Genomic DNA, 27,534 nt, shown 5'->3' with positions numbered 1-27,534 from the left:
CGAGGTAGGCAGATCTCAAGATCAAGAGATCAAGATCATCCTGGCCAACATAGTGAAACCTTGTCTCTACTAAAAACACAAAAATTAGCTAGGTGTGGTGGTGCACACCTATAGTCCCAGTTATTCGGGAGGCTGAGGCAGGAGAATTGCTTGAACCCCGCAGGCAGAAGTTGCAGTGAGATGAGATAGCACCACTGCACTCCATCCTGGCAACAGAGCAAAACCCTGTCTCAAAAAAAAAAAAAAAAATGACTCTAGTTGTTGTGTGAATAGACAGTAGAGGGTGCAAAGTGGGAAAAGGGAGCAGTTTGAATACTACTGCAGTAATCTGAACAAGAAATGATATGGGTTGGGTCACATCAGCAGGAGCAGAGTTGGTGAGGACAGACTAACAGGATTTACAAATGAACTGGATGTGAGCGTGAGTCACAGGGAGGAGAAATCAGGGATGATTCTTCCATTTTTGGCCTAAGCAACTAGATATCATTTGATGAGCTAGGGAAAACTCCAGAAAAAGCTGGTTTTGGAAAATAAAATTAAGAGTTATATTTTGTATATGTTAATCTTGAAATGTCTATAGATATTTATTACATCAAAGCTAATGTTAAACATAAGCATAGAGGTAAATCATAGGCATTGAGATGGAACTTATGAAACCTGAAGCACAGGTCCTGATGAGACTACCTAGAAGAAGAGGTTGAGAGAGAATAAGGAAGCACCAACCCTGAATCTTAGGGAACTCTAGGCTTTAGAGGTTAAAGAAAAAAAAGTGTTTGAGAGCCTCTGTAATTTCCTTCTCTAAACTTATCTAGCTGTATATCATCACAGATAAATCTTGGGAACACATTATTGGAAAACCAAACTAGCTTCTTCCCAGAATAGCTGATATCCTTCATGAAAATGAAATGTTTTTGCCAGGACTTGAGAAACAAGGAAAAACAAATAAGCCAGAAGCTCCAAAATGTTCTTTTATTTTAAACTGACTAATGAATCAAATGTTTCACTCTAACAGATGTCCCATCTTAATCACATTACTAACATTTTTAACTCAAAGGCAGCATGAATACAAATGGCAGCAAGCTTTTCACAATCAGCGATGACATTTTCCATGATACCATTTCTCACAATTATGTTTTCTTAGTGAGGAATTGCACCGATAAAAGCCCAGATAATTTTTATCCTTTAAGGTTACTTAAATTGCAAGAGTTTGCTGAAGAAAAAGTTGTAAAAAAAAGTTCCAGCTAAAAGTTTTAAAACTTGTGAATTACAATAATGAGAAACCGTACCAACTAAGCTAATAGGAGCAGTAACTAGGCATGATTCCTCATTGAGTAGGTCACAGCGCCTTCTGTCAATGAATACAGACTAATTTCAAATTGCTGAAGTAAATATTTAGAAGAGAGCAATCCAGTTTCATCATCTAGGTTGGTGTGTTGCCAAACATTCAACTTTTATATTTGGCTTCCAAGGACTCATGTGAAGTATAATGCTTCTGAAGTCTGATCTAATGGAGCCACCAAGAAAAAAGATCATTTTCAGTCTTGCTGGGGCCATCTGAAATGCTTATTGCCAGTAACAATTTAGGGTAGAAACGTGTGTGACAGATAAGCAAGAGAATACACTGCTTTGCTATGTAGAGCAGTGAGGAAATCTATGTAATAGATAAGTGATCTAAAAGATTATCTTTTATTAGTGCAAATGTGGAGTCTGAAAGGGTTAACTTCCTATTAAAAGTATCAGTTCTAGTCTGAATTTAAGCACAGAAAAAGATACTTCTGAAAACTATGCACCTTTTATTCTAATATCTCTGTTTTTAAAAGTTTTTCTCCACGTACAGCTTCAATCATCAGAAAATGAAGGCATGAACACCTGGGAAAGAATAGAGCATCAAAGAAGAAAACTAGTTGAAATTTCTAAAGACAAGATTCATAAAAAAAGTTATAAGAGACTAGGTTTGATATACAGGAAAAACAATAGTTTTGATCCACTTTGATTAATGTGAATCTCTTCAGACTATTTATATAACATATCGACTTAAATGTAAAAAAACTCTATTTCAAGACAGTTCTGATTAAAGGATATTCTTTAAAAAGGCTCTAATAATTATATCACGGACACTGAAGGAGAGAGTAAAGTCTTAATCATTTATGTATTTCCAGTCTTTAGAACATTTCCTGGCCTATGGTGGTAGATATTAAACTATATGTTTGTTGAATTATTTGAAATGAATCCACTCATTCTCTTTCAAAATGTATAAGTGGTATTTTTTTCCATTTCTCCATGAATTTTTAATATTTTTAGTTTCATAAATATTGATGTTAATATTTCTATTAACTAGCTATAATTTCATGGTAATAGTATTTTTATTTGTATGGTCAAAAAATCATCACTTTTCCTAGCTGAGCCTATTTCTCTTTGTATATCTTTACTCATCTTTCCATTTTTAAACTTTGTGTTCTCTTTTTTTTTCTTTTGTTTGACTTTTAAGTTGAGGAGTACAAGTGCAGTTTGTTTTATGTAAACTTGTGTCATAGGGGTTTGTTGTACAGATTATTTTGTCACCCAGGTATTAAGCATAGTACCCATTACTTATTTTTCCTGAGCCTCTCCCTCCTCCCTGGCTCCACTTTCCAACAGGCCCAGTGTGGTTGTTCCCCTCTATGGCTTCTGCACAGCAAAATAAACTATCAACAGAGTAAACACACAATCTACAGAATGGGAGAAAATTTTTGCAAAATATGCATCTGACAAAGGCCTGATATCCAAAATTTATAAGGAAGTTAATAAATTTACAAGAAAAAATCCATTAAAATGTGGGCAAAGGACATAAACAGACTCTCCTCAATATTATACATATAGCCAACAATCACATAAAAAAAAGTTCAACATCACTGATCGTTAGAGAAATTCAAATCAAAACCACAATTAGATACCATTTAACACCAGTCAGAATGGCTACTAAAACTTTGTGATTTAATAGTATTATTTGCTTATTAAAAATAATGTAATATATGTACATGGTAGAAAAATTTAAAAGGTATAAAGAATATGTAGAAGAACTAAATTTTCTTCCCACTTAGTTCCCCTCTCTGGGGCAACTACTGTTGTCAGTTACTTTTCTCGATATTCCAGATATTATCCGTATTCTATGAATATGTAAGTGTATTAGTCTGTTCTTACACTACTAATAAAGACATACCCAAGACTGGGGAATTTATAAAGGGAAGAAGTTTAATTGACTCACAGTTCAGCATGGTTGGGGAGGCCTCAGGAAACTTAAAATCATGGCAGAAGAGGAAGAAAACATATCCTTCTTCAGATGATGCTAGGAATGAGAAGTGATGATCCAAAGGGGAAAAGCACCTTATAAAACCATTAGATCTTGTGTAACTCACTCAATACCATGAGAACAGCATGGAGGTAACTTCTCCCATTATTCAATTACCTCCCACCTGGTTCCTCCCCTGACATGTAGGCATTATGGGAACTACAAGATAAGATTTGGGTCGGAACACAGCCAAAACATGTAAATAAGCATATTATTTATTGATTTATTTTTTAAAGACAAATGATATACTGTAACATTATGCATAGTGCCTACAATATTTAGGTAATTTCACAATATACAGGGGATATTGTTCCATTTCACTACGTTCATTTTATTCATTCAGTACCTCAAGTGCATTCATTCACTTAGTACATTGGTTTGGTATTACAGTATACTATATGGGTGCAATAAAATTATTACAGCTATTCTTCTTTTGTCATTTAGATTTTTTGGTTCATTTTTGCCACTGAAAACATTGTTGCAATTACATTGCCATTTCACTCAGAGGCAGGTATATTTATAGGATAAATTGCTAGAAATGGAATCACTATGCCAAAGGGGTTAAGCAATTATAAAGTTAAAGATATTTTGGTACTGTTCTCCAAGAAGATAGAACTATTTATACTCCACCAGCCTCTTTCAGCTCTCAGAAAGAGCTTATTTTACCACACCTCCTAACACAGTGCATTGCCACAATTTTTGAATGTGGGCAATTTAATAGATAAAAATATGGCACCTTGTACTTTAATTTGTAATTATTTTATTATGAATAAGTCTGATTATACAAATGTATGATAGGTTAGCTAGGAATATCTTCTTCACTCTACGTTTTCCTGTTTGTTACTATGTTAATTATATCATTTAATGAATAGAAGTTCCTAATTTCAATATAGGTCAATTTACTCAATTTCCTTTATCATTGTATGCTTTAATTTATAAATAAACATTTGTATTTAAATATAGAAAAGCTTTTTGGATGTTGATATGGTTTGCCTGTGTCACCACCCAAATTTCATCTTGAATTCTCACAATTCCCACGCGTTATGGGAGGAATCTGGTGGGAAGTGATTGAATTATGGGGATGAGTCTTTCCTGCCTGTTCTTGTGATAGTGAATGAGTCTCATGAGATCTGATAGTTTTAAAAATAGGGGTTTCCCTGTACATGTTCTCCTTTTTTGTCTGCCGCCATGTGAGACATGCCTTTCACCTTCCACCATGATTGTGAGCCCTCCCCAGCCACGTCAAGCTGTAAGTCTAATAAACAATTTCTTTTATAAATTTCCCAGTCTCAGGCATCTCTTTATCAGCAGCACAAAACAGACTAATATGTAGGTTGCGAAAAAGGGACACAACTGATTTTTAAAGATAGATGTCCAGTTTTCCCAATATAACTTATTGAACTATCCATTTTTCCCACTTATTCATATTGCCACCTTTATTATATACTAAATTCGTTTATGTGTCTTGTCTATTTTCAGAATTTATAGTCTTTAACTTTGAAATATCTTGATTTTTATTTTAATTATTATAACTTTGTAATGAGGTACTAATAAATGGTAAGCCTGGATCTCTCTCATTATTGTTCTTTCTGTAAATTTTCCTTGCTCTTCTTCGTATTTTTTTCATATAAATTTAAGAATCAGATTTTCTTGCATAAAATTTTTAATTGATATTTTTATTTAAAATTTTAAGTATAAAAGTAAAAATTGAAATTTTTTAATGTTACTTTTTCTTTTCCTATGGCATATCAGCATCCTCTTATTATATTTCTCTTGGTAGCATTTGAAAGTTATCGTCATATAAATTTAAATGTTTATCAAGAAGTTTATTCTTTTCTTTTTAAGTTCCAGGATACATGTACAGGATGTGCAGGTTTGTTATGTAGGTAAATGTGTGCCATGGAATACTATGCAACCATAAAAAAGAATGAGATCATGTTCTTTAGAGGGACATGAATAGAGTTGGAAGCCATTATTCTCAGCAAATTAATGTAGGATCAGAAAACTAAAGACCACATATTCTCACTTATGAGAGCTGAACAGTGAGAACACATGCACACAGAGGGGAAAACAGCACACACTGGGGCCTCTGGGGAGTGAGGTGAAGTGAGGGAGAGCATCAGGAAAAATAGCTACTGCCTGTTGGACTTTTAAAAGTTTATTCTTAAGATTTTTTTGCTATTGTAAATGATGTATTTTCTGCCATTATATTTTTTAGTTGATTACTGTTTATATATGGACATATATTTATATGCTATTGATTTCTATATACTGATTTTAAACTTGGCCATCTTACTAAATTCCTTTATTATTTAAAATAATTTTTGATTATTTCCTTTGGTTTATCATCATAAATATATTTTTTCTTTTTAATTCATAATCAGATTTACATTTAAAACAATATAAATCACAGTTTTGATGAAAGACATATTTTAGGAAAGAGTGATATGTCTTTTTGCTTTTTTTAAAATTGTACTTTAGGTTCTGGGGTACATGTGCAGATCATGCAGGGTTGTTATATAGGTACATACATGGCAAGGTGGTTTGCTGCCTTCATCCTCCCATCATCTATATCTGGCATTTCTCCCCATGTTATCCCTCCCCACCATCCCCATCCCTCTCTGTCCCTTCCCTAGTCCCTCCGCCAACTGACCCCAGTGTGTGATGTTCCAAACTTTAATTTAGGTTTGAGGTACGTGTGCAGGTTTGTTATACAGGCAAACTCGGGTCACAGGGGTTTGTTGTACAGATTATTTCGTCACCCAGGTACTAAGCCTAGTACTTAATCATTATCTTCTCTGACTCTCTCCCTCCCTTGCCTTCTACCCTCAAGTAGGCCCCAGTGATGTATTTTTTTGAATATTTAACTGTCAAGACTCCTCAGGCCACTAGCTCTTTTTCTCAAAGCTCTATAACTCTTGTTTGGTATAGCTTTAAAATTTTTCTCTCTTCTTTTTTTAATTTTTGTAAAGTCTGTGCTCATCATAATTATCTCCATCTTTGCTTTTTTTTTTCTTTACTACTTTCATGTGACATCTACTTTTTCTTTCTATTTATAACATATTCATAAGTTTTGTAATGGTATTATTTAGGCCCTTTATTGGGTTCTTAGGCTCTTCAATCTTTCTTTTCATCTCTTTTCTATCTTTATTATTTTTGTCTTTTAGCACTTTTTAATTGAATTTATTTTAAGTTGTCCTACAGCATAAATCATGAGGAACTCTCTTCTTTCCCTTGAATTATAGGATAAACTCTTTGCCTTCTTCCTTCACTTTGCTCCCTCCGTATCTTCCATCTCCCTTCCTTTCTTCTTCCTTTTTTTCCCCCCAACAGGTGATGAAGACCAAGATCACACAGGGTTAATAGCATGAGCTCTGGAGCCAGACACCAGTGATTTGTGTCCTGGCTCTGCCATCATTTGTATGATTTTAGGAAAGTTACTAAACCTCCATATCTGCACATACAATAACAGTACTGATAGGGTTTTATTTTTTTAATTTGTTTTCCATTGAACTTTAAGTTCTGGGGTACATGAGCAGTACATGCAGTTTTGCCACATAGGTATACACGTGCCATGGTGATTGGCTGCATCCGTCACCCCATCATCTACATTAGGTATTGCTCCTAATGCTATCCCTCCCCTCGCCTGCTATCCCCCGACAGTCTTCTGTGTGTGATGTTCCTCTCCCTGTGTCCATGTTCTCAATGTTCAACTCCCACTTATGAGTGAGAACATGCAGTGTTTGGTTTTCTGTTCTTGTGTTAGTTTGCTGAGAATAATGGTTTCCAGCTTCATCCATGTCCCTGCAAAGGACATGAACTTATCCTTTTTTATGGCTGCATGGTATTCCATGGTATATATGTGCCACATTGTCTTTATCCAGTCCTATAGGGTTTCTTAAAAGAACTAAAACATATATACATAAACCACTTAGAACACTGCCTAAAACACAGCAGATGTTTAATAGATAAGATTACAATAACATGCTTCTTTCTGGTTTTGATTGTGGTATTGTTACAGAGTTACTAAATTTCTTCATATTGCTCATGATTGGGCAGCTCAAGTGGAAATTCTGTTTGCTCTGATGTAATGCATGTGACTGGCTTTGTCCTTTGTGCCTAGAATCATTTTGTTTTTCCACCCAAGTTACAGTGGGAGTGGAGGTCTGGCTATTTTGTGTTCTGATCATGTTCTGTGCCTGAGAGGGAGTTGGAAGAGATCTCAGTAGATCTGGCAAGGGAGTTGGAAGAGATGTCAGTAGAGGCTACAGGTAAGTGTGTAATTTTTTTTATAAGACTCAAATTCTGTTAGCTTTTGAGATTTTGTTAAATGTTCTATACCAAGTTGCATCTAATTGGAATAATTTATCTAATTCAGGGTATGGCTAGAGAACCTTTATTTCCACCAGAGAATATCAGCATAACTACTCACTTTCCCTACTTTAGACTCTTTCAATCACAAGTTGCAACTACCCTTTGAAAAAGGTAAGCCTACTAGCTCAGTGTGCTCTTCTCTGGATTTAATGGTATCAGTGAGAAGTCTCACGACTTTGCTAATCACCAGTACAGTTTCAGGAGGGGAATGGGAGTCAGGTAGCATCTGAGCCTCTGTAAGCCTCTCAGCCACAGTTTCCTTCTTTTAGTTACAGGTTTTTAAGTGTATGACATCAAGTTGTACTTCACTACTTCTTTTATCACTGTAGGCAAAATTTTCTAATGGTTTTGGTTGCTAATTTTTCCTAAGTTTTATTCATTTTGTGAGTTACTGAAGCAGAAAATAAGCTGTTCTCATAATCTGCAAAACGGTTCTTTAACAGTATGCACACTGCGTTTCATGAAGAACTTTCCCTAAAGACATTATTTTTATCTTTCCATTATTTTTATAACCATCCTTTCCATACACCTGTGGAATTCACTTTTATATCAACGTGTGCTGGGCAACATATGCATCTGCCAAACTCCATCTTGTTTCTGAAAATCCAATTGTTTATCTTCAGGTCACCTAAAATTGACAGACGAAGAAAGGGTGGCTAATATAAGGAACGGCTGAGTGACTATTGAGATTAATATCATAGGTCCAGATGCTAGGTGCAGTCCAACAATATTATATTCAATAGAGATAAAACAAATGTATAAGTCTATAATTAGAAAAGCAATTATTCTGAAATAAAATGTAATAGATCTGATAGTCAATAGTTCATACAAAATATTCAACTGTCTGTAATCTTGACATCAACCAACAAAAAGATTCTTAAAAAGCAAAGCTAACATAATTTTATATTACATTAACAGAAGTAGAGTATGGAGCTCACGTGCAGAAAATTCACTCACTATGATCTGTGCTTACAAGCACACAAAGGGATCTGTATATCCAATTCTGTGTATTGTTACTTAGGTGGGATACTGCCAAAATTTATAGAAATTTGTAGAGAAAATTTATTTACGGCAAAATAAAGAGATTAAAAACGATGATGAATCAAGAATGGTTAATGAACTAGGGGTCTTAGTCAAGAAGAGAGAGTCCTGACAGAAGACTTGACAATGGCTTACAAATGTCTGAAGGGCTGTCTTGGGAAGCGTTGTCCACTGTAGCCATAGAGAGCAGAAACAAGATTAATGGACAGTTTTAGAGGAATTCTAACTTTCAGCTCAATTATAGGAAAAAAAAGCCTAAAAAACAATGATTGGAGCAGTCTCCCAAGTGTACAGCTACCACTAGTATTAAAAACTTTCTCTCCAGAGTATTAAAGCAGAAATTGAAGCTTTGATCAAGGTTTCCTTGTAGAAGCCTGGGCTTATATTTATAGTATTGTCACATTTTGCACACTATACTGTGACCACTATTTCCACCGAGGGCATATCATGTTTCTATACCCAATTTTTAGTCTTGTCCTCAGAGGGTGGTCAATTAATGCTTTGTTAAATATTAGGTTGGTGCAAAAGAAATTGTGCTTTTTGCTATTAAATATAATGAGTGAAATATATAAGTGAATTTGTGTATTACAACAGATCAGAATATTTGACATATTGGAATTCTTGCACATTAAAATTATTATAATTTTAAAAATTGCTATCACATTCAGTTGATTCAAATAAATGGTATTATGAATAATAAAATTTTCATTTTGACTCTACTACTACTGAAATCTCAATGACTATTTTTAGGTCCCTGGGAAGCAACTATTGAACTGTTGCTTCAGGTGACTAATGGCTTGTACTCAACAAATCATATGTGTATATCTTCATTCACCACAATAAGGCACTGACTCTTCCAGAAATGTGCCTAGTTTGTTTACTGTGTTATTTTTTCTTCCTTTTTCTTAACTACTCTTTTTTCAGCCTTGACTAATAATTCTCCATCTTGCCTAATATCGATCTTTATTTTACAATTTTACAATTTTCAGTGAACTCAGTGGGATCTCATAACTAGATAATCCATAGAATTGCCCATGTTTAAAAATGCTTAAGTTGGCTTTTTTAAAGGATATTAAAATAGATATCATTTTATCTCTTCTATTAAGTTTTCTGTATGGGATAAAGTACCCAAAGTATCTATCTACAATTGAATTATGTTCAGAGACAAAGTCTATGTAGTACAGGCTTTTGACTGACAGCTCAATGGCATTAGGAGTCATGAATAAAATGTACTACAAATTTTAATGTTATTGGATCTCAATGCTCCGTTGAAGGACAAAAATTTAATGGACATTGGTCCATGAGTTGAGGAACCAAAATGGATTTAGTTAGGGATCATGATGAATTTAGCATGAAGTCAGAGTCAGTTAGAGGAGGACTGCATTATATTAGTCTAGGTGAATGCCAGTGTTCTAAGAAGATCCTTGGGAAAAAACCCAAAACTTCTTTATTTATTCTCATTCCTTTAATTTAGCATTTATAACTACCTGACCTAATATGTTTTGGAAATAAAATATTTATTGAGTGAATAGATGATTATTTTCTGCACATATTTCCTTTTAATAAAGTAAACAAAAAGAAGAGCACTTAAAATGTAATTAGGCACTGATACATACCCAATATTTCTAATGTTTATTTAAGAGTTAAGTTAAGCAGGGATTTCAACTTAGGTCCCAGCTCCGAATCCTGGTCTTTTCACCAAAATGATTTGCTGATGTCCATAAATTTAAAAGATTTATCGTTATATTTACCACAGCAACATTTTTTTAAAGTCTAACAACAATTCCATGTAAATTACAACTCAAGGTAAATATTTACCTTCATAGGGTTTGTTGTATGAATAACAAAACTTTAAATGTGGAAGAAACAAAACTACATCTAGTACATTGCAATTATTTAAATCTGAAAATTTTATTGTAAAAATAATTTGGACTTCAAAGATTGGTTCAAGGAGCCATTGATCATATATTCTCTGGAAAAAAATTATAGATTAGCTTTAAATAGTAAATAAGAAAACTGCTAAAAGAAACAGTGGCCATGTTATCCCCAAAGGGCACATAACAGGAGTGGCATCACTCATTAATTTCCAAAAAAGATTTAGCAAATGTAATCAAGTGATTAACTCTCTCATAATGGTGCATTATACAGAACTGTGGGAATTACAGTGGCAATATTTATAGTTTATTCTTTCATGATAAATAATTTGCTACACAATCTCAGGTGAGAGCTTGTTTACAGACATCATTACGAATACTGACCAAATATTAGCTTAGAGAAAGAGCCTCCCAATTCACAAGCGTATGTCTTATATTCAGAAATAATCAGAAATTAACATTGTGCATGCATAAGAAATTCTACAGAAAAGTACCTGGGAAAAAGGTGAATTTTATCAAATGTGGTGTCCTTCATTTAATAATAATAATAATTATGTCAGATTTGTTCTTCATGGACAGGAGAGTGGTAACTTAGCTATAATTTATTTCCATGAAGACTGTTTCCCTGGCTTAACACAAATAGCTCAGCATTTTCTTTCTTATTCTATATATTATATTCTAATAGAAGGTTGCACTATATATGTACTCAAGCAAATCTCCTTTTGTACCCAAGAGAACAATTGTAGTAATTCAAAGGGATTGGAAAAAATAATCCTAAAAGGAAAATGCAGTGTTTTGAGACCTCATGCCAAATAGTTAAATTTGTTATTTGTGCTTATTGAGCAAACTACTGTTTAGCAAAAGGCCCTTCACCCAAAACAGGTTTACCTACCACCAGACACTTAAGCACAGGACATGAACCTGAATAAAAAATAAACTGTTTCCTGCATTCAGAAACATTTTTGCACATGCATTAGAAAATGAATAAACATAATACTTTACTCCATGGCAAGAAATAAGGGAAATTCATGATGTCCCTTGATACAGTAAATGGTTAGGTGCCAGTAATCAAATCAGTTGTACAAACTTTGTTTTTCGTTTCCACTAGTGTTCTGGTAAAATGCTTGGTCATGACAGCTGAATTTCAGACAACTAAAAACTTTGCTAACCTAAACATGCCCAAGTTATTATGGTTACATGATAGAAAATCCAACTTGTTAAATAAAAAAAAAAAACCCATACTATTGACAGAGTCATCCATGGACAGGGTGGGGAAAAAAGAAGAATTTCAGTGCAGGCAGTCTCTGTACTGTTAAGAATAGTACATTTAATTTTCAATTAAAATCTTAATTCATTCAGTGTTCACTGAGCACTTACATGCTCAATACAGACAGCTGTCGTCCTATCAATTAGTCAAATGACTAATTTCTGGAAATTTTCAGATAACTTCCTCACATCAAGATTGGATTGTCCACTTTGGACATGTTGGCATCAGAAAGAGAAAAAAACGGGCAGATGGAGGAGCAAGAACAGATCTGATAAAGTAAGTGAATATGAGAAATAGAAAAGCTGGTAAAATTCACTTCAGTTAGATATTTGATAAATTCTTCATTTATAATATCAGATGCAAGTGAAGTTGATACTTAGACAAGTTGAACACAAAATCTGTCATGTAAGCTATAAAATAAAATTTAAAAAATCAATAATCAGTAGGCTGGTAAGCAATGTGTCAGATGCCTCCAATTTCTTGTAGAGATAATTTCTGTAAGGAGTGAAAAAAGGTAAGGCGCCAAAACACGGGCTTCACTTGTAAGGACTTGCCTCAGTTGAAAAATTGTCAGCTTCCATCTCAGTCATTCCTTTTCCTCTTGCCACACTGCTTTGATGGTTATGATCTACCTTGGGCTCCCCACTCATCTCTGACCCAGTTCCTCCCATTTACTACCCAGAATTGGGTTACAGACTGGAGCTTGTACTTTCCTTTTAAGTGTCACTTAATGCTTCAAATTTAGCATTGGCCTGGGTAGACATCATTACATTAATGACTTAGGTGTTAAAATTAGCAGTTTGTTTATCTCCTTCATTTGGGTTGTTGATATCTGTTCTTTTCAGTTTGGGTTGTTGATATCTGTTCTTGCTCTGATAATAAAACAATGAACAGAAAAAGAAGAAATAAAGCACTTCGGAAATTCTTAGAAATGAAAGATTGCTTCTGATTGGATCCATTGGTGATAGCTTGGTGGAGAAGGTAACACTGAGCTGGCTCTTGGGGGATGGGTATGATGTCAGCAGATAGTGGTCACAACAGTAAAGGAAGACATTCAAAGGTGAGAATGGAATGAACAAAGCCTTAGAGGCAAGAAACTATGGCCTATGTTTAAGATATGGTACACAGGTCAGCTCACTTGCATCAGGAGACATGTGAATAAAACAATAAAGAAGAGAAGGCTGAAATCAAACTTTGTGGCTGGAGGAGAAAGAGAACATAGAGTGCATAAAATGCTACTTACTAGCAGTGAAAAACCCATTGGGGACTATTTTTTGCCAGGGGAGAATCATGAACAGTTCTGGATTTTTAGAAGACTGGTATAGAAGATATGTGTTGGTATGGAAAGGAGAGATTAGCAATGGAGTTTATTACAGTAGACCAGATAAGATATCAAGAAGACAGGAACACCATAATAATGGCATTGGAGATTTTAAAGAGAGAATTAATTGTGTTGTAAGTGGCTTTCAAAAGGTATGATGCCTGATTTAGTAAGGCACCAAAGGAGAGAGGACCAAAAGGGAAAAAAGAACACCCAGGGCCTTTACTGTGGGTGACTAAGACAATTATTTGTATAAATGGAGAGGTCAAAAGCTGGAGTAGGTCACACAGGTAAGGGGCAAACGGTGGAAAATGGAGCTAAGGAGGCATCACAAGGTTAGCTTTCAATATGCTTTGAGATACTTCTGCACATGGCATATACTGACACCGGGGCCCAAAGCAGGAAAACCAAAGAAAAAAACCTAAAGATATATGTACATTTTCAGAAAGCATAGAGTTATATGACACATCATAACTCAGACCTGCTAGAAACAAATTTATATAGCGCTAAAGAAAAAAATATATCTGTGCATAACATATAAGTGCCCATACACACAACAGCAATATATTTTTATATATGCATGTATACATGCATACATAAGCTAAATACATATTGGTTCTACTTGAAATTGCTAAATATTAAAAACTTTCAATAAACAGTCAATTCATTAATTCAACAAATATTCTAGTGCTTTAAAGGGACCTCCCCAAAATTTTTGCAATCTATCCATCTGACAAAGGTCAGAATCTACAAAGAACTTAAACAAATTTACAAGAAAAAAAAACAATCCCATTAAAAAGTGGGCAAAGGACATGAACAGACCCTTCTCAAGACATACATGCGGCCAACAAACATACGTAAAAAAGCTCAGCATCACTGATCATTAGAGAAATGCAAAATAAAACCACAATGAGATACCATCTATACCAGTCAGAATGGCTATTATTAAAAAGTCAAAAAAAGAAAAAAAAAAAAGAACAGATGCTGGAGAGGTTATGGAGAAAACTGAATGCTTTTACACTGTTGGTGGGAGTGTCAATTAGTTCAATCATTGTGGAAGATGGTGTAGAAATGGAATGCTTTTATACTGTGGGTGGGAGCATAAATTAGTTTAACCATTGTGGAAGACAGTCCTCAAAGACCTAAAGGCAGAAGTAACATTTGACTCAGCAATCCCTTTACGGGGTATATACCTAAAAAAGTATAAATAATTCTATTATAAGGATACATGCAGGCATACGTTCATTTCAGCACTATTCACAATGGCAAAGACAGGGAATGAACCTAAATGCCCATCAATGGTGGACTGGATACAGAAAATGTGATACTGTATATATATACCATGGAATACTATGCAGCCATAAAAAGAATGAGATCATGTCCTTTGCAGGGACATGGATGGAACTGGAAGCCATTATCCTCAGCAAACTAATACAGGAACAGAAAACCAAATACAGCATGTTCTTACTTATAAATGGGAGCTGAACAATGAGAATACATGGACAATGGGGGAAAACAATATACACTGGGGCCTGTTGGAGGGGGAGTATGAGGAAGGAAGAGCATCAGACATCAGAAAGAAAAGCTATTGGATGCTGGGCTTAATATCTAGGTGATGGGATGAGCTGTATAGCAAACCACATGGCACACGTTTATCTATGTAACAAACCTTCACATCCTGAACATGTTCCCCTGAACTTAAAATAAAAGTTGAAGAAAAAAAAAGGACCTGTTATAATATTTTATATTAAATATTATATTAAGTACAATCTAATCCTTTAGTACCTTAGTATTAATGAGTTCTTTGCTCCTTTTCTTTATTTACCTTTCTGCCAAGTATGATAAAATAAAAATATTATAATTATTTATTAAGAATTTACAATTCTTATCCTGAAAATAATTCTATGAATTACGTATTTAGATTATAATCATTTTGCTGATGAGGAAAACGAGTCATAAAGAGGTTCATATATTTGTTCTAGGCTCACAGCTGCTTAAAGATATTCAGGAACTTCTTCATTACATATGTATATTCTTTAATGACTGAATTACGAGCATTATAAATGTTCATTGGTATAGTGACTTGTACGGTTTGTGCATTTCATAGTTACTATTTTTCCTGTACAAAACATAAATTTGCAATCTTCACTACATTCTCAGTTTACACTGATTCAGAGCTCTGTAATAGCAAAAAGTATATTTATGGAGAAATCAAAACAGTTTAAAAAATTTTAAAAAATAATGGAGAAGAATTGCTAAAATTTGTCACTATGTAAGCTTAGTCACTCTTTCAGTTTTTTATTAATGAGTAAGGTGGTTAAAATAAAGCCACAAGCAAGACAATCTTTGGATATAAATTAATAAAACTGTGGTTTTAACATTTTTGGTTTTAGAAGTTAGCCTTAAACCAGCTGTATGATTCTTAAGCAATAAGAGTATCTTAAAATAAGCCATCTAATTTCTTCTGTAGCTTTAGGCTTCTTTGGCGCAGGTCACAGAAACAAACAATTCTGTACTTTTTAAATTATATATTAATAAATTCTTGGACGTTATGATTTAATGTGTTCTGGGAAAGATACTAGCAAGGCTTTCATAGTAAATCTATTTCCTGGAAACCTTACTCACTTCAGATTTTCTTCCTTTACTTGATTTTTTGGTTGCTTGGCAATCCTAAATGGATTTGCCTAATAATTTCTTTCTATATATAATTAGCTATTCTTCTCCTCAATTGACTGCCCACATGCAGACACCCCAGCTGCTTGCAATGACCAAATCTATAACCAGTACATTAGAAAAGTTTTTCCCTATTTCAAGAAAAGGCATTCTAAGTTAGAATGAATATTACCCAAATATCCATTACTGAAACATATGGCTATAAATCACCAATTAGATGATCGATTCTATTTGAGTATTGAGAAGATTAGCTCTGCTATAAAGACACAATCACATACATCAAAAGTTATCTCAAATTAGTAATTTTTACAATAGATGGAATCACTACAGAGTATGAAATTGAAAAACTATAAATTGAATTTGTCACAAATCACTGTTTTGAAGAATCTCTTAATATTTTATCTATAACATAGAAAGGAATAAATCTGTTTACCCTCTGTTCTATGCAAAAACAAACACAATCCACAAACTGAAAACAGTCTGGGCATTAATAATCTATAAAATCTATGGAATGGATTTATTAAATGCATTAACTCTTTAAAAGAGCTGAAGCAGCCATATTCATTTTTTATATTAAAGATTAATAAAAAGTAAAAAGACAATTTAAAAATATTTTCCCAAACCCAATTATTTTACAAAATGTAGTGAAAAATCGGTATATTAATTTGGCAGGGTTTTTAGACAGATCCTCTCCAGTTCTGCTTCCTTAACATTACCTTTTCAGATGCATCTGAGGTTCCTTACACGTCCAAAAGTGAATTTCTAATCATGTTTCCACAGAGAGTCTTTCATATTTCCCACCTCACAAATGGCACCCCAACTAAAACACAGAACCTCATCTTTGAAATACCACCATCTATTTTACCAATAAATGATATCAACATAGCTCAAATCCATTCACTTTTTTCTCCTTCCTCCAAGTAGCTCGTAATTGATCTCTGCTCTCACTTATGTCCTCTTCAATTTATTTGCTTCACAGTACCCAGAAAGATCTTCTAAAAATTACATATTTTATCATGTGTCACTCACATTTAAATGTTCGCAATAATTTCCCATTGCATTTAAATATAATCACAAATCCTTAAATATGGCCAACAAATCTAAGCATGATCTGGACTTTGCTCATCTTAGCCATATCATTTCATGTAATTAATTGTTCTATTACTAGACTCCTAAAAGGTATCAAGATCTTTTCCTACACTGTAGCCATCATACTCACAAGCCTTGACTTCTGTATGGGATGTTCTCCCTAGCTATTTACCTGGCTAAGTGTCTATTTTAATTTATATTTCAAGGCTTAGCTTAAGTGGCACTTGTTTACAGAAGTCTACTTTGATCCACTGTTTGATTGGCACTCCCTTAACAATCTTTTACATTTATTCATAGTACTTTTCCCAATTTATATTATTGGTGTTTTCCCCACCAGACTATAATCTCCTTGAGAGCAAGAATTATGTGAATTTTCTTTGTGAATCTCTATTGTCTGGTTCTGTGCCAGGTACATAGTAAACAGCATGTATTTGTTGAATCATTGAAGGACATATTAATGTATATCCAGATAGCTCTGCATTAGATATACATAATTGAATCCAGTTAGCTCGGTAGTCTAGACTGCTGATGCTTACTATATTGTACTCACATGCTCAAGGAAGGGCAGATAAACTGTGTACGTGTTAAGTTTTTTTTTGTTTGTTTGTCTGTTTGTTTTGTTTTTATTTTAAGTTCTGGGATACATATACAGAATGTGTAGGTTTGTTACATAGGTATACATATACCATGGTGGTTTGCTGCACCTATTAACCTGTCATCTAGGTTTTAAGCCTTGCATGCATTACATGTTTGTCCTAATGCTCTCCCTCCCCATTCCCCCAACCCCTGACAGGCTCTGGTGTGTGATGTTCCCTCCCTGTGCCCATGTGTTCTCATTGTTCAACTCCCACTTATGAGTGAGAACATGCTGTGTTTGGGTTTCTGTTCCTGTGTCAGTTTGCTGAAAATTTTAAATTCTCTGGAGCATTTTGTCTATCCTGGTTATGATGAATCACATCTTTCCCCCCCTTTTTAAATTGTACTTTAGGTTCTAGGGTACATGTGCAGATCATGCAGGATTGTTGCATAGGTACATACATGGCAAGGTAGTTTGCTGCCTTCATCTTCCCATCACCTATATCTGGTATTTCTCCCCACATTATCCCTCCTCACCATCCCCTACCCCACTGTCCTTCCCCTAACTGCCCCCCTCACCCACTGACTGCAGTGTGTGATGTTCCCCTCCCTGTGTCCATGTGTTCTCGTTGTTCAACACCTGCCCATGAGTGATAACATATGGTGTTCGGTTTTCTATTCTTGTGTCAGTTTGCTGAGAATGATGGTTTCCAGATTCATCCATGTCCCTATAAGGGACATGAACTCATCATTTTTTATGGCTGCGTAGTATTCCATGGTGTATATGTGCCACATTTTCTTTATCCAGTCTATCAATGGTGGACACTTGGGCTCGTTCCAGGTCTTTGCTATTGTAAACAGTACCACAATGAACATATGTGCGCAAGTGTCTTTATTATAGCACAATTTATAAGTATTCAGGTATATACCCAGTAATGGGATTGCTGGGACAAACGGTATTTCTATTTCTAGGTCCTTGAGGAATTACCACACTGTCTTCCACAATGGTTGAACTAATTTGCACTCCCACCATCAGTGTAAAAGTGTTCCTATTTCTCCACATCCTCTCCAGCATCTGTTGTCTCCAGATTTTTTAATGATTGCCTTTCTAACTGGCATGAGATGGTATCTCAATATGGTTTTGGTTTGCATTTCTCTAATAATCACTGATAATGAGCATTTTTTCATGTTCGTTGGCTTGTCTTCTTTTGTAAAGTGTCTGTTCATATCTTTCACCCACTTTTGAATGTGTGTGTTTGTTTTTTTTTCTTGTAAATCTGTTTAGTTCTTTGTAGATTCTGAATATTAGCCCTTTGTCAGATGGGTAGATTGCAAAAACTTTTTCCCGCTCCTTGAAGAGGTCCTTTACACCCTTTGTTAGTTGTATTCCTAGGTATTTTATTTTATTCTCTTTGTAGCAATTGTGAATGGGAGTTCATTTTTGATTTGGCTCTCTGTTTGTCTGTTATTGGTGTATAGTAATGCTTGGGATTTCTGCACATTGATTTTGTAACGTGAGACTTCGCTGAAGTTGCTTATCAGTGTAAGGAAATTTGGGGCTGAGACACTGGGGTCTTCTAAATATACAATCATGTCATCTGCAAATAAAGACAATTTGGCTTTCTCTTTTCCTAATTGAATACTCTTTATTTCTTTTGCTTGCCTGATTGCTCTGGCTATAACTTCCAATACTATATTGAATAGGAGTGGTGAAAGAGGGCATCCTTGTCTTGTGCCAGATTTCAAAGGGAATGCTTCCAGTTTTTGCCTGTTCAGTATGATATTGGCTGTGTGTTTGTCATAAATAGCTTTTATTATTTTATTATTTTGTGATATGTACCATTGATACCTAGTTTATTGAGCGTTTTTAGGATAAACTGTTGCTGAATTTTGTCGAAGACCTTTTCTGCATCTATTGAGATATTCATGTGGTTTTTGTCTTTGGTTCTATGTGATGGATTACATTTATACACTTGCATATGTTGAATCAGCCTTGCATCCCTGAGATGAAGCCTACTTGGTCATGACGAATAAACTTTTTGATGTGCTGTTGCAATCGGTTTGCCAGTATTTTCCTGAAGATTTTTGCGTCGATGTTCATCATGGAAATTGGCCTGAAGTTTGCTTTTATAGTTGTGTCTCTGCCTGGTTTTGGTATTAGGATGATGTTGGTCTCATAAAATGAGGTGGGGAGGATTCCCTCTTTCTGTATTGTTTGGAATAGTTTCAGAAGGAATGGTAACAGCTCCTCTTTGTACGTCTGGTAGAAATCGGCTGTAAACCCGTCTGGACCTGGGCGTTTTTTAGTTGATAGGCTATTAATTGCTGCCTCAACTTCAGCCCTTGTTATTGGTCTATTCAGGGATTCAGCTTCTTCCTGGTTTAGTCTTGGGAGAGTGCAAGTGTCTAGGAATTTATCCATTTCTTCCAGATTTACTGGTTTGTGTGCATAGAGTTGTTTGTAGTAATTTCTGATGGTAGCTTGTATTTCTGTGGAATCAGTGGTGATGTCCCTTTTATTGCTTTTTTTTTTTTTTTTTTTTTTTTTGAGACGGAGTTTTGCCCTTGTTACCCAGGGTGGAGTGCAATGGCGTGATCTCGGCTCACCGCAACCTCCGCCTGCTGGGTTCAGGCAATTCTCCTGCCTCAGCCTCCTGAGTAGCTGGGATTACAGGCATGCGCCACCATGCCCAGCTGATTTTTTGTAATTTAGTAGAGACAGGGTTTCACCATGTTGACCAAGATGGTCTTGATCTCTTGACCTTGTGATCCACCTGCTTCGGCCTCCCAAAGTGCTGGGATTACAGGTGTGAGCCACCACGCCCAGCCCCCCTTTTATTGTTTTTATTGCACCTATTTGAGTCTTCCCTCTTTTTCTTATTAGTTCTGGCTAGCGGTATATTTTGTTGATCTTTTCAAAAAAACAGCTCCTGGATTTGTTGATTTTTTGAAGGGTTTTTTGTGTCTCTATCTCCTTCAGTTCCGCTCTGATCTTAGTTATTTCTTGTCTTCTGCTAGCTTTTGAGTTTTTTTGATCTTGCTCCTCTAACTCTTTCAATTTTGATCATAGGGTGTCAATTTTAGACCTTTTCTTGCTCCTCAAGTGGGCATTTATTCTCTCTAGACACTGCTTTAAATGTGTCCCAGAGATTTTGGTATGCTGTGTCTTCGTTCTTGTTGGATTCAAAGAACATCTTTATTTCTGCCTTCATTTTATTATTTATCCAGTCTACATTCAGGAGGCAGTTGTTCATTTCCATGAAGTTGTGTGGTTTTGAGTTAGTTTCTTAATGCTGAGTTCTAATTTGATTGCACTGTGGTCTGAGAAACTGTTTGTTATGATTTCCATTCTTTTGTATTTGCTGAGGAAAGATTTACTTCCAATTATGTGGTCGATTTTAGAGTAAGTGCAATGTGATGCTGAGAAGCATGTGTATTCTGTGGATTTGGGGTTAAGAGTTCTGTAAATGTCTACTAAGTTTGCTTGGTCCAGATCTGCATTCAAGTCCTGGATTTCCTTGTTGATTTTCTGTCTCGTTGATCTGTCTAATATTGACAGTGGAGTGTTAAAGTCTCCTACTATTATTGTGTGGGAGTCTAAGTCTCTTTGTAGGTCATTAAGGACTTGCATTATGCATCTGGGTGCTCCTGTATTGGGTGTGTATATATTTAGGATAGTTAGCTCTTCTTGTTATATTGATCCTTTTACCATTATGTAACACCCTTCTTTGTCTCTTTTGATTTTTGTTAAAGTCCGTTTTATCAGAGACTAGGATTGCCACCCCTGCTTTTTTTGCTCTTCATTTGCTTGGTAAATCTTCTTCCATCCCTTTGAATCTATGTGTGTCTTTGCACATGAGATGGGTTTCCTGAATACAGCAAACTAATGGTTCTTAGCTTTTTATCCAATTTGCCAGTCTGTGTCTTTTAATTGGGGCATTTAGCCCATTTACATTTAGGGTTAATATTGTTATTTGTGAATTTGGTCCTGCCATTTTGTTACTGGCTGGTTTTCTTGCCTGTTAGTTGACTCAGTTTCTTCATTGCATTTTTGGTCTTAGCCATTTGATTGGCATAATTTCTTCATTGTGTCGTTGGTCTTTACCATTTGGTTCTTTTTTGCAGTGGCTAGTACTAGTTTTTCCTTTCTGTGTTTAGTGCTTCCTTCAGGAGCTCTTGCAGGGCAGGTCTGGTAGTAACAAAATCTCTCAGCAATTGCTCGTCCATGAAAGACTTCCTCTAGCCTTCACTTATGAAGCTTAGTTTGGCTGGATATGAAATTCTAGGTTGAAAATTCTTTTCTTTAAGGATGTTGAATATTGGCCCCCACTCTCTTCTGGCTTTTAGGGTTTCTGCTGAGAGATTCACTGTGAGTCTGATGTGCTTTCCTTTGTGGGTGACTTGACCTTTCTCTCTGGCTGCCCTTGGTATTTTTTCCTTCATTTCAACCCTGGTGAACCTGATGATTATGTGCCTTAGGGTTGTTCTTCTATGGGAGTATCGTTGTGGTGTTCTCTGTATTTCCTGTATTTGAATGTTGGCCTGTCTCACTGGGTTGGGGAAGTTTTCTTGCATATCCTGAAAAGTGTTTTTCAGCTTGGATTCATTCTCCCCGTCACCTTCCGGTACACAGATCAGGTGTAGATTAGGTCTTTTCATGTAATCCCATATTTCTTGAAGGCTTTGTTCATTTCTTTTCACTCCTTGTTCTCTTTTCTTGACTTCTCATTTTATTCCATTGATTTGATCTTCAATCTCTGATATCCTTTCTTCTGCTTGATTTATTCGGCTACTGAAACTTGTGTATGCTTCATGAAGTTCTTGTGCTGTGTTTTTCAGCTCCATCAAGTAATCTATACTCTTCTCTAAGCTGGTTATTCTAGTTAGCATTTCGTCTAACCTTTTTTCAAGGTTTTTAGTTTCTTTGCATTGGGATAGAACATGTTCCTTTAACTCAGAGAAGTTTGTTATTACCCACCTTCTAAAGCCTGTTTCTGTCAATTCATCAAATTCATTCTCCATCCTGCTTTGCTCCCTTGCTGTTGAGCAGTCGTGATATTGTGGTGGGGGAGAGACGGGTCCCCCTGCCGCACAAAGCCTGCAAGGCCGAAAAAACTCTCATTCCAGAGTTAGGCACCCAGAAACTCATTGAGAGAGTGACCAGGAATGATCCAGCTCGGCAGGCCAAAGGGAAGCCAACATTGCAGAAGCTGGTCTAATTTTCCTGAGTAAATAAAAGACGCAGCAGCTCCACTGAATCTGTGACAGCCCAGCAGCATTTCTGCAGGAAGTCAAAGGAAAGGCCGCTTCCCCAAGCAGCTACCTGAGATCAAAACTACATGAATCCAAGATGTGGGAAGAAACCAGCACAAGAAGAATGAAACCATCAAAAACATCTTCCTCTTTCTTCCGTTGAAATCATGGCTCAAGTTCCATCACAGAACTGAGTTCATTTTGTCTTGCATTAAAGGTAGTTGACTTTACCTGCTTCTCTCTCATTTAAACTTTCTAAGGACAGAGACTACATCTGATTTATCTTCACTCAAGAGTGCATGACAGTTTCCATTGTATGAGTTAAACATTGGTAAGAATTCCCTTTACACATATAATTCAAAAATGAAAAATTATATGGTACCAAGTGAAGTTAAAACTGTTAGGTATCATCAGAGTTAGTGTAAAATCCAACTTAAGTACTCAACTTACTCTGATTTAGCATTTGCTGTGTTTATGGTACTGGGAGAGGCATGAGGAATTTAAGCAATGACTAAAACAGTTTCTCTGTGAATCAATAAACTTTATATAGAGAAATAAATCCCTATCAGTGACCTCTGGACAATAACAGTAGAAAGAAGTATGACTGACTCAGCATAACCCCAACAGGCCCTATAGGCTAACCTCTTTCTACAGCAATTAGGCAAGAGCCTGCTTTTTAGGGATATAAAATTATTTGCCACAGTTCCAACCTGGTTCTCCCCATCTCAGTAGACCAAGCTCACTTGTAACCCCATCAACTCTAATACATGGTATACTTCCACTGGGTTTTTGCCTAGGTATACCTAGTAGATTAGTGCACACTTCTCCCCATTTCCCCATTCCAGGTTCAACAGCAATTTCTGCCCCACTCCAGGGTCAAAGAAGAAAGCAGTTCAGATTAAAGTAAGCCAGCTGTAGCCCTAGTGTCAAAAATAAAAATCAAAAAAATGTGTTCTTGATAAAATTAAGTTTTACTCATCTGTAGCCTTTAAGCGCTCTGCTGAGCAACTGGAGGTCATCAGCAACTGCTAGGTCAGCTAGCAGAAGGTCTATAAATGGATGATGTTACTTTGCTGAGTGATTAAAATTAGTATTTGCCTTAGGGCTATGCTGAATAATTACAGTTAATTGAATTACAGAAATGGCTATATATAATATATATTTTTAATACAAACAATGTGCATGGCCATTTTGTTTGGCTTTAAAGCTCCTTGCAATATGATTTTAGTAAATGTGAGGGTTGAAAGTCTTTTATACCTCTAGAGATTCTGGTATGAAAATGTCTCATTTTTTTTTTCTTTTTTCCCAGATTTAGTTCTATGATTTTAACACATTTGAATTTAACCCATGAGGATTCTCTGAATATTTTCATTAGATTACCAAACAATTGCTAAAAAATATAAAGCCATATGTTCTAAATACATACATATGTAGCTAATATTTGTTGGTCAGTTAGTTTGTGCCAGGCCTTATTTTAAATACTTTTTGTGAATCAACTCATCAAATCCTCACATCTCTAGAAGCAAGTACTATTCTTATTTGCACTTTATAGATGAGAAAATATGGCACAGAGAGGTTAAGTAATTTTCTCAAGGCCAAACAACAAGTGAGCTGCAGAGTCAGGGTACTAATCAAGGCGCTCTGGGCTATAGTGTCTGCATCTTAACCACCAGGCTGTATTGCTAACCCTGTGCCAGTTATTGGTTAAATGCTCAATTCTCATAAACCCTATGGATTGACACTACCATTATGATTCTCATTTAATAATGAGGGAGTTGGTCCAACCAAGATGACTCTTCTAGCAAGGGGTTGAACTACACTTTTAAACTCAGTCCAGATATCTTAAATACCACACACTATTGCCTCCTAGAAAAGGTGGTGGTCTTATTTTTTCAATCTTGTATGGCATTAGAGATTAAAGAGATTCTAAAGAAATTAGAAATGATTTACTCAAAGAGTACAGTGGTTATCTGGTCATAATCATCTAAAGTATTTTTAAAATGTTAAGCTAATTACTAGACATTTTTTCCCAAAATACTTAAATACTATTAAGTTACTATTTAATGTCATCATTCTAAAGAACAGAGATCAAAATACTATGCTTAAAAATTAGTATGGGCCAGGTGCAGTGGATTCCACCTGTAATCCCAGCACTTTGGGAGGCCAAGGCAGGAGGATTACTTAAGGCCAGGAGTTGAAGACTGGCTTGGGCAACAGAGCAAGGCTCTGTCTCTACCAAAGTAATAAATAATAATATTAATAACCACGTGTACTAGTGCATGCCTGTAGTCCCAGTTATTTGGGAGGCTGAGGTGGAAGGATCACTTGAGCCCAGGAGCTTGAGGCTTCAGTGAATCATGATCCAACCACTGCACTCTAGCCTGGGCAATAGAGTGAGACCCTTCCTCAAAACAAAACAAAACAAAACAAAACAAAAACAAACAAAAATTAATGTGGTAATTCATCTGTTTGTGCAACTCCACAGAGTAACTACAATGATCTCAAGAGATATGCGAACATTTAAAAAATATAAATTTTAACATATTTTGATTATTCCAAGTGTAAAATGTAGTATTGGGTACAGCAGGTAAGAATATCATAAAACTTTAAACACATCACCACAGTATTAAAAAAACATAATTGTTATATTAGTATAATTTTAATTCTTATTTATATTAGTATTTTGCTAAATGAGAGGATTTGTCATTTGTCTCCGAAAAATTAGTATTAATTTGCTAGCCAAGTTATGATCCAGTAAGATTAAAAATTTATAGAAAAATATAGATGGTTGTTGTTATTTTTGTTTATAAGGACATTCCCACATAAATCTATCCTTTCCTTCTTATCTGAGTTCATATTTAGAGTACTGGTTTCCTTTATCCTTTGTAACCACTATTGCAGGATTTTAAATATCTTGCTAAGAACTGAATGGCAGAGGATAGAGTTCATTACATGAGTATTGTGGCATAAACTTCAGCCAGATGGTTTGTCACTGGTGGCTTATTGTGAGTCAATTATATTTTTATTACCTTTAGGGCCTTTGAACAGTTTGATTTCCACAACGGTCTCCAAAATAGGTCGTCTTCTACGTACATACAGCCGAACGATAGACCCCGCTTCCTTGAGGGCTTCCACTGCCTTACTGTGGGAAACCTCTGACACGTCAACCTCATTCACCCGCAAGATACAATCATTGACCCTGCAAGGAAGGAAAAGAGTCAAGATTCAGAAGTGGCTAGCAGGATTTCTTAAAGAATATTATTATGATCATCTAACCTTAAGAAGTGGGAAAGCAAAGAATCTAAGAAATTTTAAAATACTTAAATTTGGAAGGATACTTCAAATGAAGGAAATCTAGAAAATGTTAAATTCCTCAAGCCTTCTTAGCCTTCTTCCCAGCCACTTTGACCACACTACTGGTCAGGTCCCATCCGAAACTCCAGTCCACTTTGACTGGGACTGCTTCACATGTGGCACACTTAGAAGAGCATGTATTTTAAGGCCTATGTCAGTTATATCATTATTTTAATTGGTTTGACTGACAGTTACAATTTGAGTGGTTCTCAGAGCTTATTACCACGAACTATACAGATATAACAAATATAATTAAAGACTAATTTTCTCAAATTTTTAGTTTTCTAGTTATAAAAGTAGTAAGTAATCATTTTCAAATACGTGAAAAATACAAAAATGTAGAGAGAAGAAAAAATATACTTGACTCAATCATCTAAAATAAACTCCTTAAGTTGGGCGCGGTGGCTCATGCCTGTAATCCCTGTACTCTGGAAGGCCAAGGTGGCTGGATAACCTGAGGTCAGGGGTTTGAGACCAGCCTGACCAGTATGGTGAAACCTCGCCTCTACTAAAAATACAAAAATTAGCTGGGCATGGTGGCATATGCCTGTAGTTCTGGCTGCTTGGGAGCTGAGACAGGAGAATTGCTTGAACCCCGGGAGTGGAGGTTGCAATGAGCCAAGATCGCACCACTATACTCCAGCCTGGGAGTCAGAGTGAGACTCCATCTCAAAAAAAGAAAACAATAAAAATAAAAATAAAATAAAATAAACCTGTTAGCTTTCTGGTAAATGATCTTCCAGTGTTTCCCCACTCTCCTCTCTGCCTCAATTCATCTCATAATATTATAAATACTGAGACTCAGATTTACAAAGTTCAAGGAGAACCTCAGACAGTCCTGTTCCTAGGTGCTTACTTTGAAAACTAAGAACCGCAACAAATTCTACATCAAAATTTCTCTCTTTTTTTTTTTTTTTCATTTTCACACATAAAGGAATAATCTGACATTTCTATAAACTTTTCCAGGTAGTTTAAATTTATGTGGCCATCGACTCCAAATACCATTTATGTTCATGATAATAATTAACGATAACATTAATGATGGTTTACAGCATGGGGCTTGAGAGTACAAAAATTTCTTTCCCTCCCTGTGCATATCCATTCTAGTGTCCCTAATCTCAGATCACCATATTGCTCAGAGTCAAATATGAGGGGCCTCCCTTGCCTGACTCTTCTTTTCCCACCATCACACAGTCAGATCTACCTGCAAGTATTATCTCAGTCCCTCTAGATTTCTTCCTCCTCATTGTTACCACCCTGGTTGAAGTCAATATCGTTTTTCACCTGAACTAACTCCACAAACGCTTACCTAGTCTTCTTGGATTCTCTCTTGTTACTTCTTTTTTTTTTTTTTTTTTTTTTTTTTTTTTTTTTATATTTTTTT

The 27,534-nt window shown here is 35.6% G+C and overlaps 1 protein-coding gene and 1 long non-coding RNA gene across 26 annotated transcripts in view; one reads left to right on the top strand and one right to left on the bottom strand.

Moving 5' to 3' along the window:
• Positions 1–27,534, bottom strand: part of DLG2 (discs large MAGUK scaffold protein 2) — a 2,183,817-nt gene that overhangs the window by 554,556 nt on the left and 1,601,727 nt on the right. For all 25 annotated transcript variants that reach the window (XM_032295960.1, XM_032295961.1, XM_032295962.1 and 22 more), the window contains one exon: positions 25,826–25,995. In XM_032295960.1, the coding sequence (XP_032151851.1) occupies positions 25,826–25,995 (170 nt within the window). The remainder of the gene's footprint in view (positions 1–25,825; positions 25,996–27,534) is intronic.
• Positions 22,478–23,730, top strand: LOC116563330. The gene is made up of 2 exons (XR_004274340.1): positions 22,478–23,394; positions 23,451–23,730. It is a non-coding gene; the product is annotated as an uncharacterized LOC116563330 (long non-coding RNA).

This window comes from Sapajus apella, unplaced genomic scaffold (genome assembly GCF_009761245.1).
Source record: "Sapajus apella isolate SASKATOON/1434 unplaced genomic scaffold, GSC_monkey_1.0 scaffold34, whole genome shotgun sequence".
In the NCBI taxonomy this organism is placed as follows: domain Eukaryota; kingdom Metazoa; phylum Chordata; class Mammalia; order Primates; family Cebidae; genus Sapajus; species Sapajus apella.
Note: the sequence above shows the minus strand (reverse complement) of the source record. Positions and strands in the feature narration are given on the sequence as shown.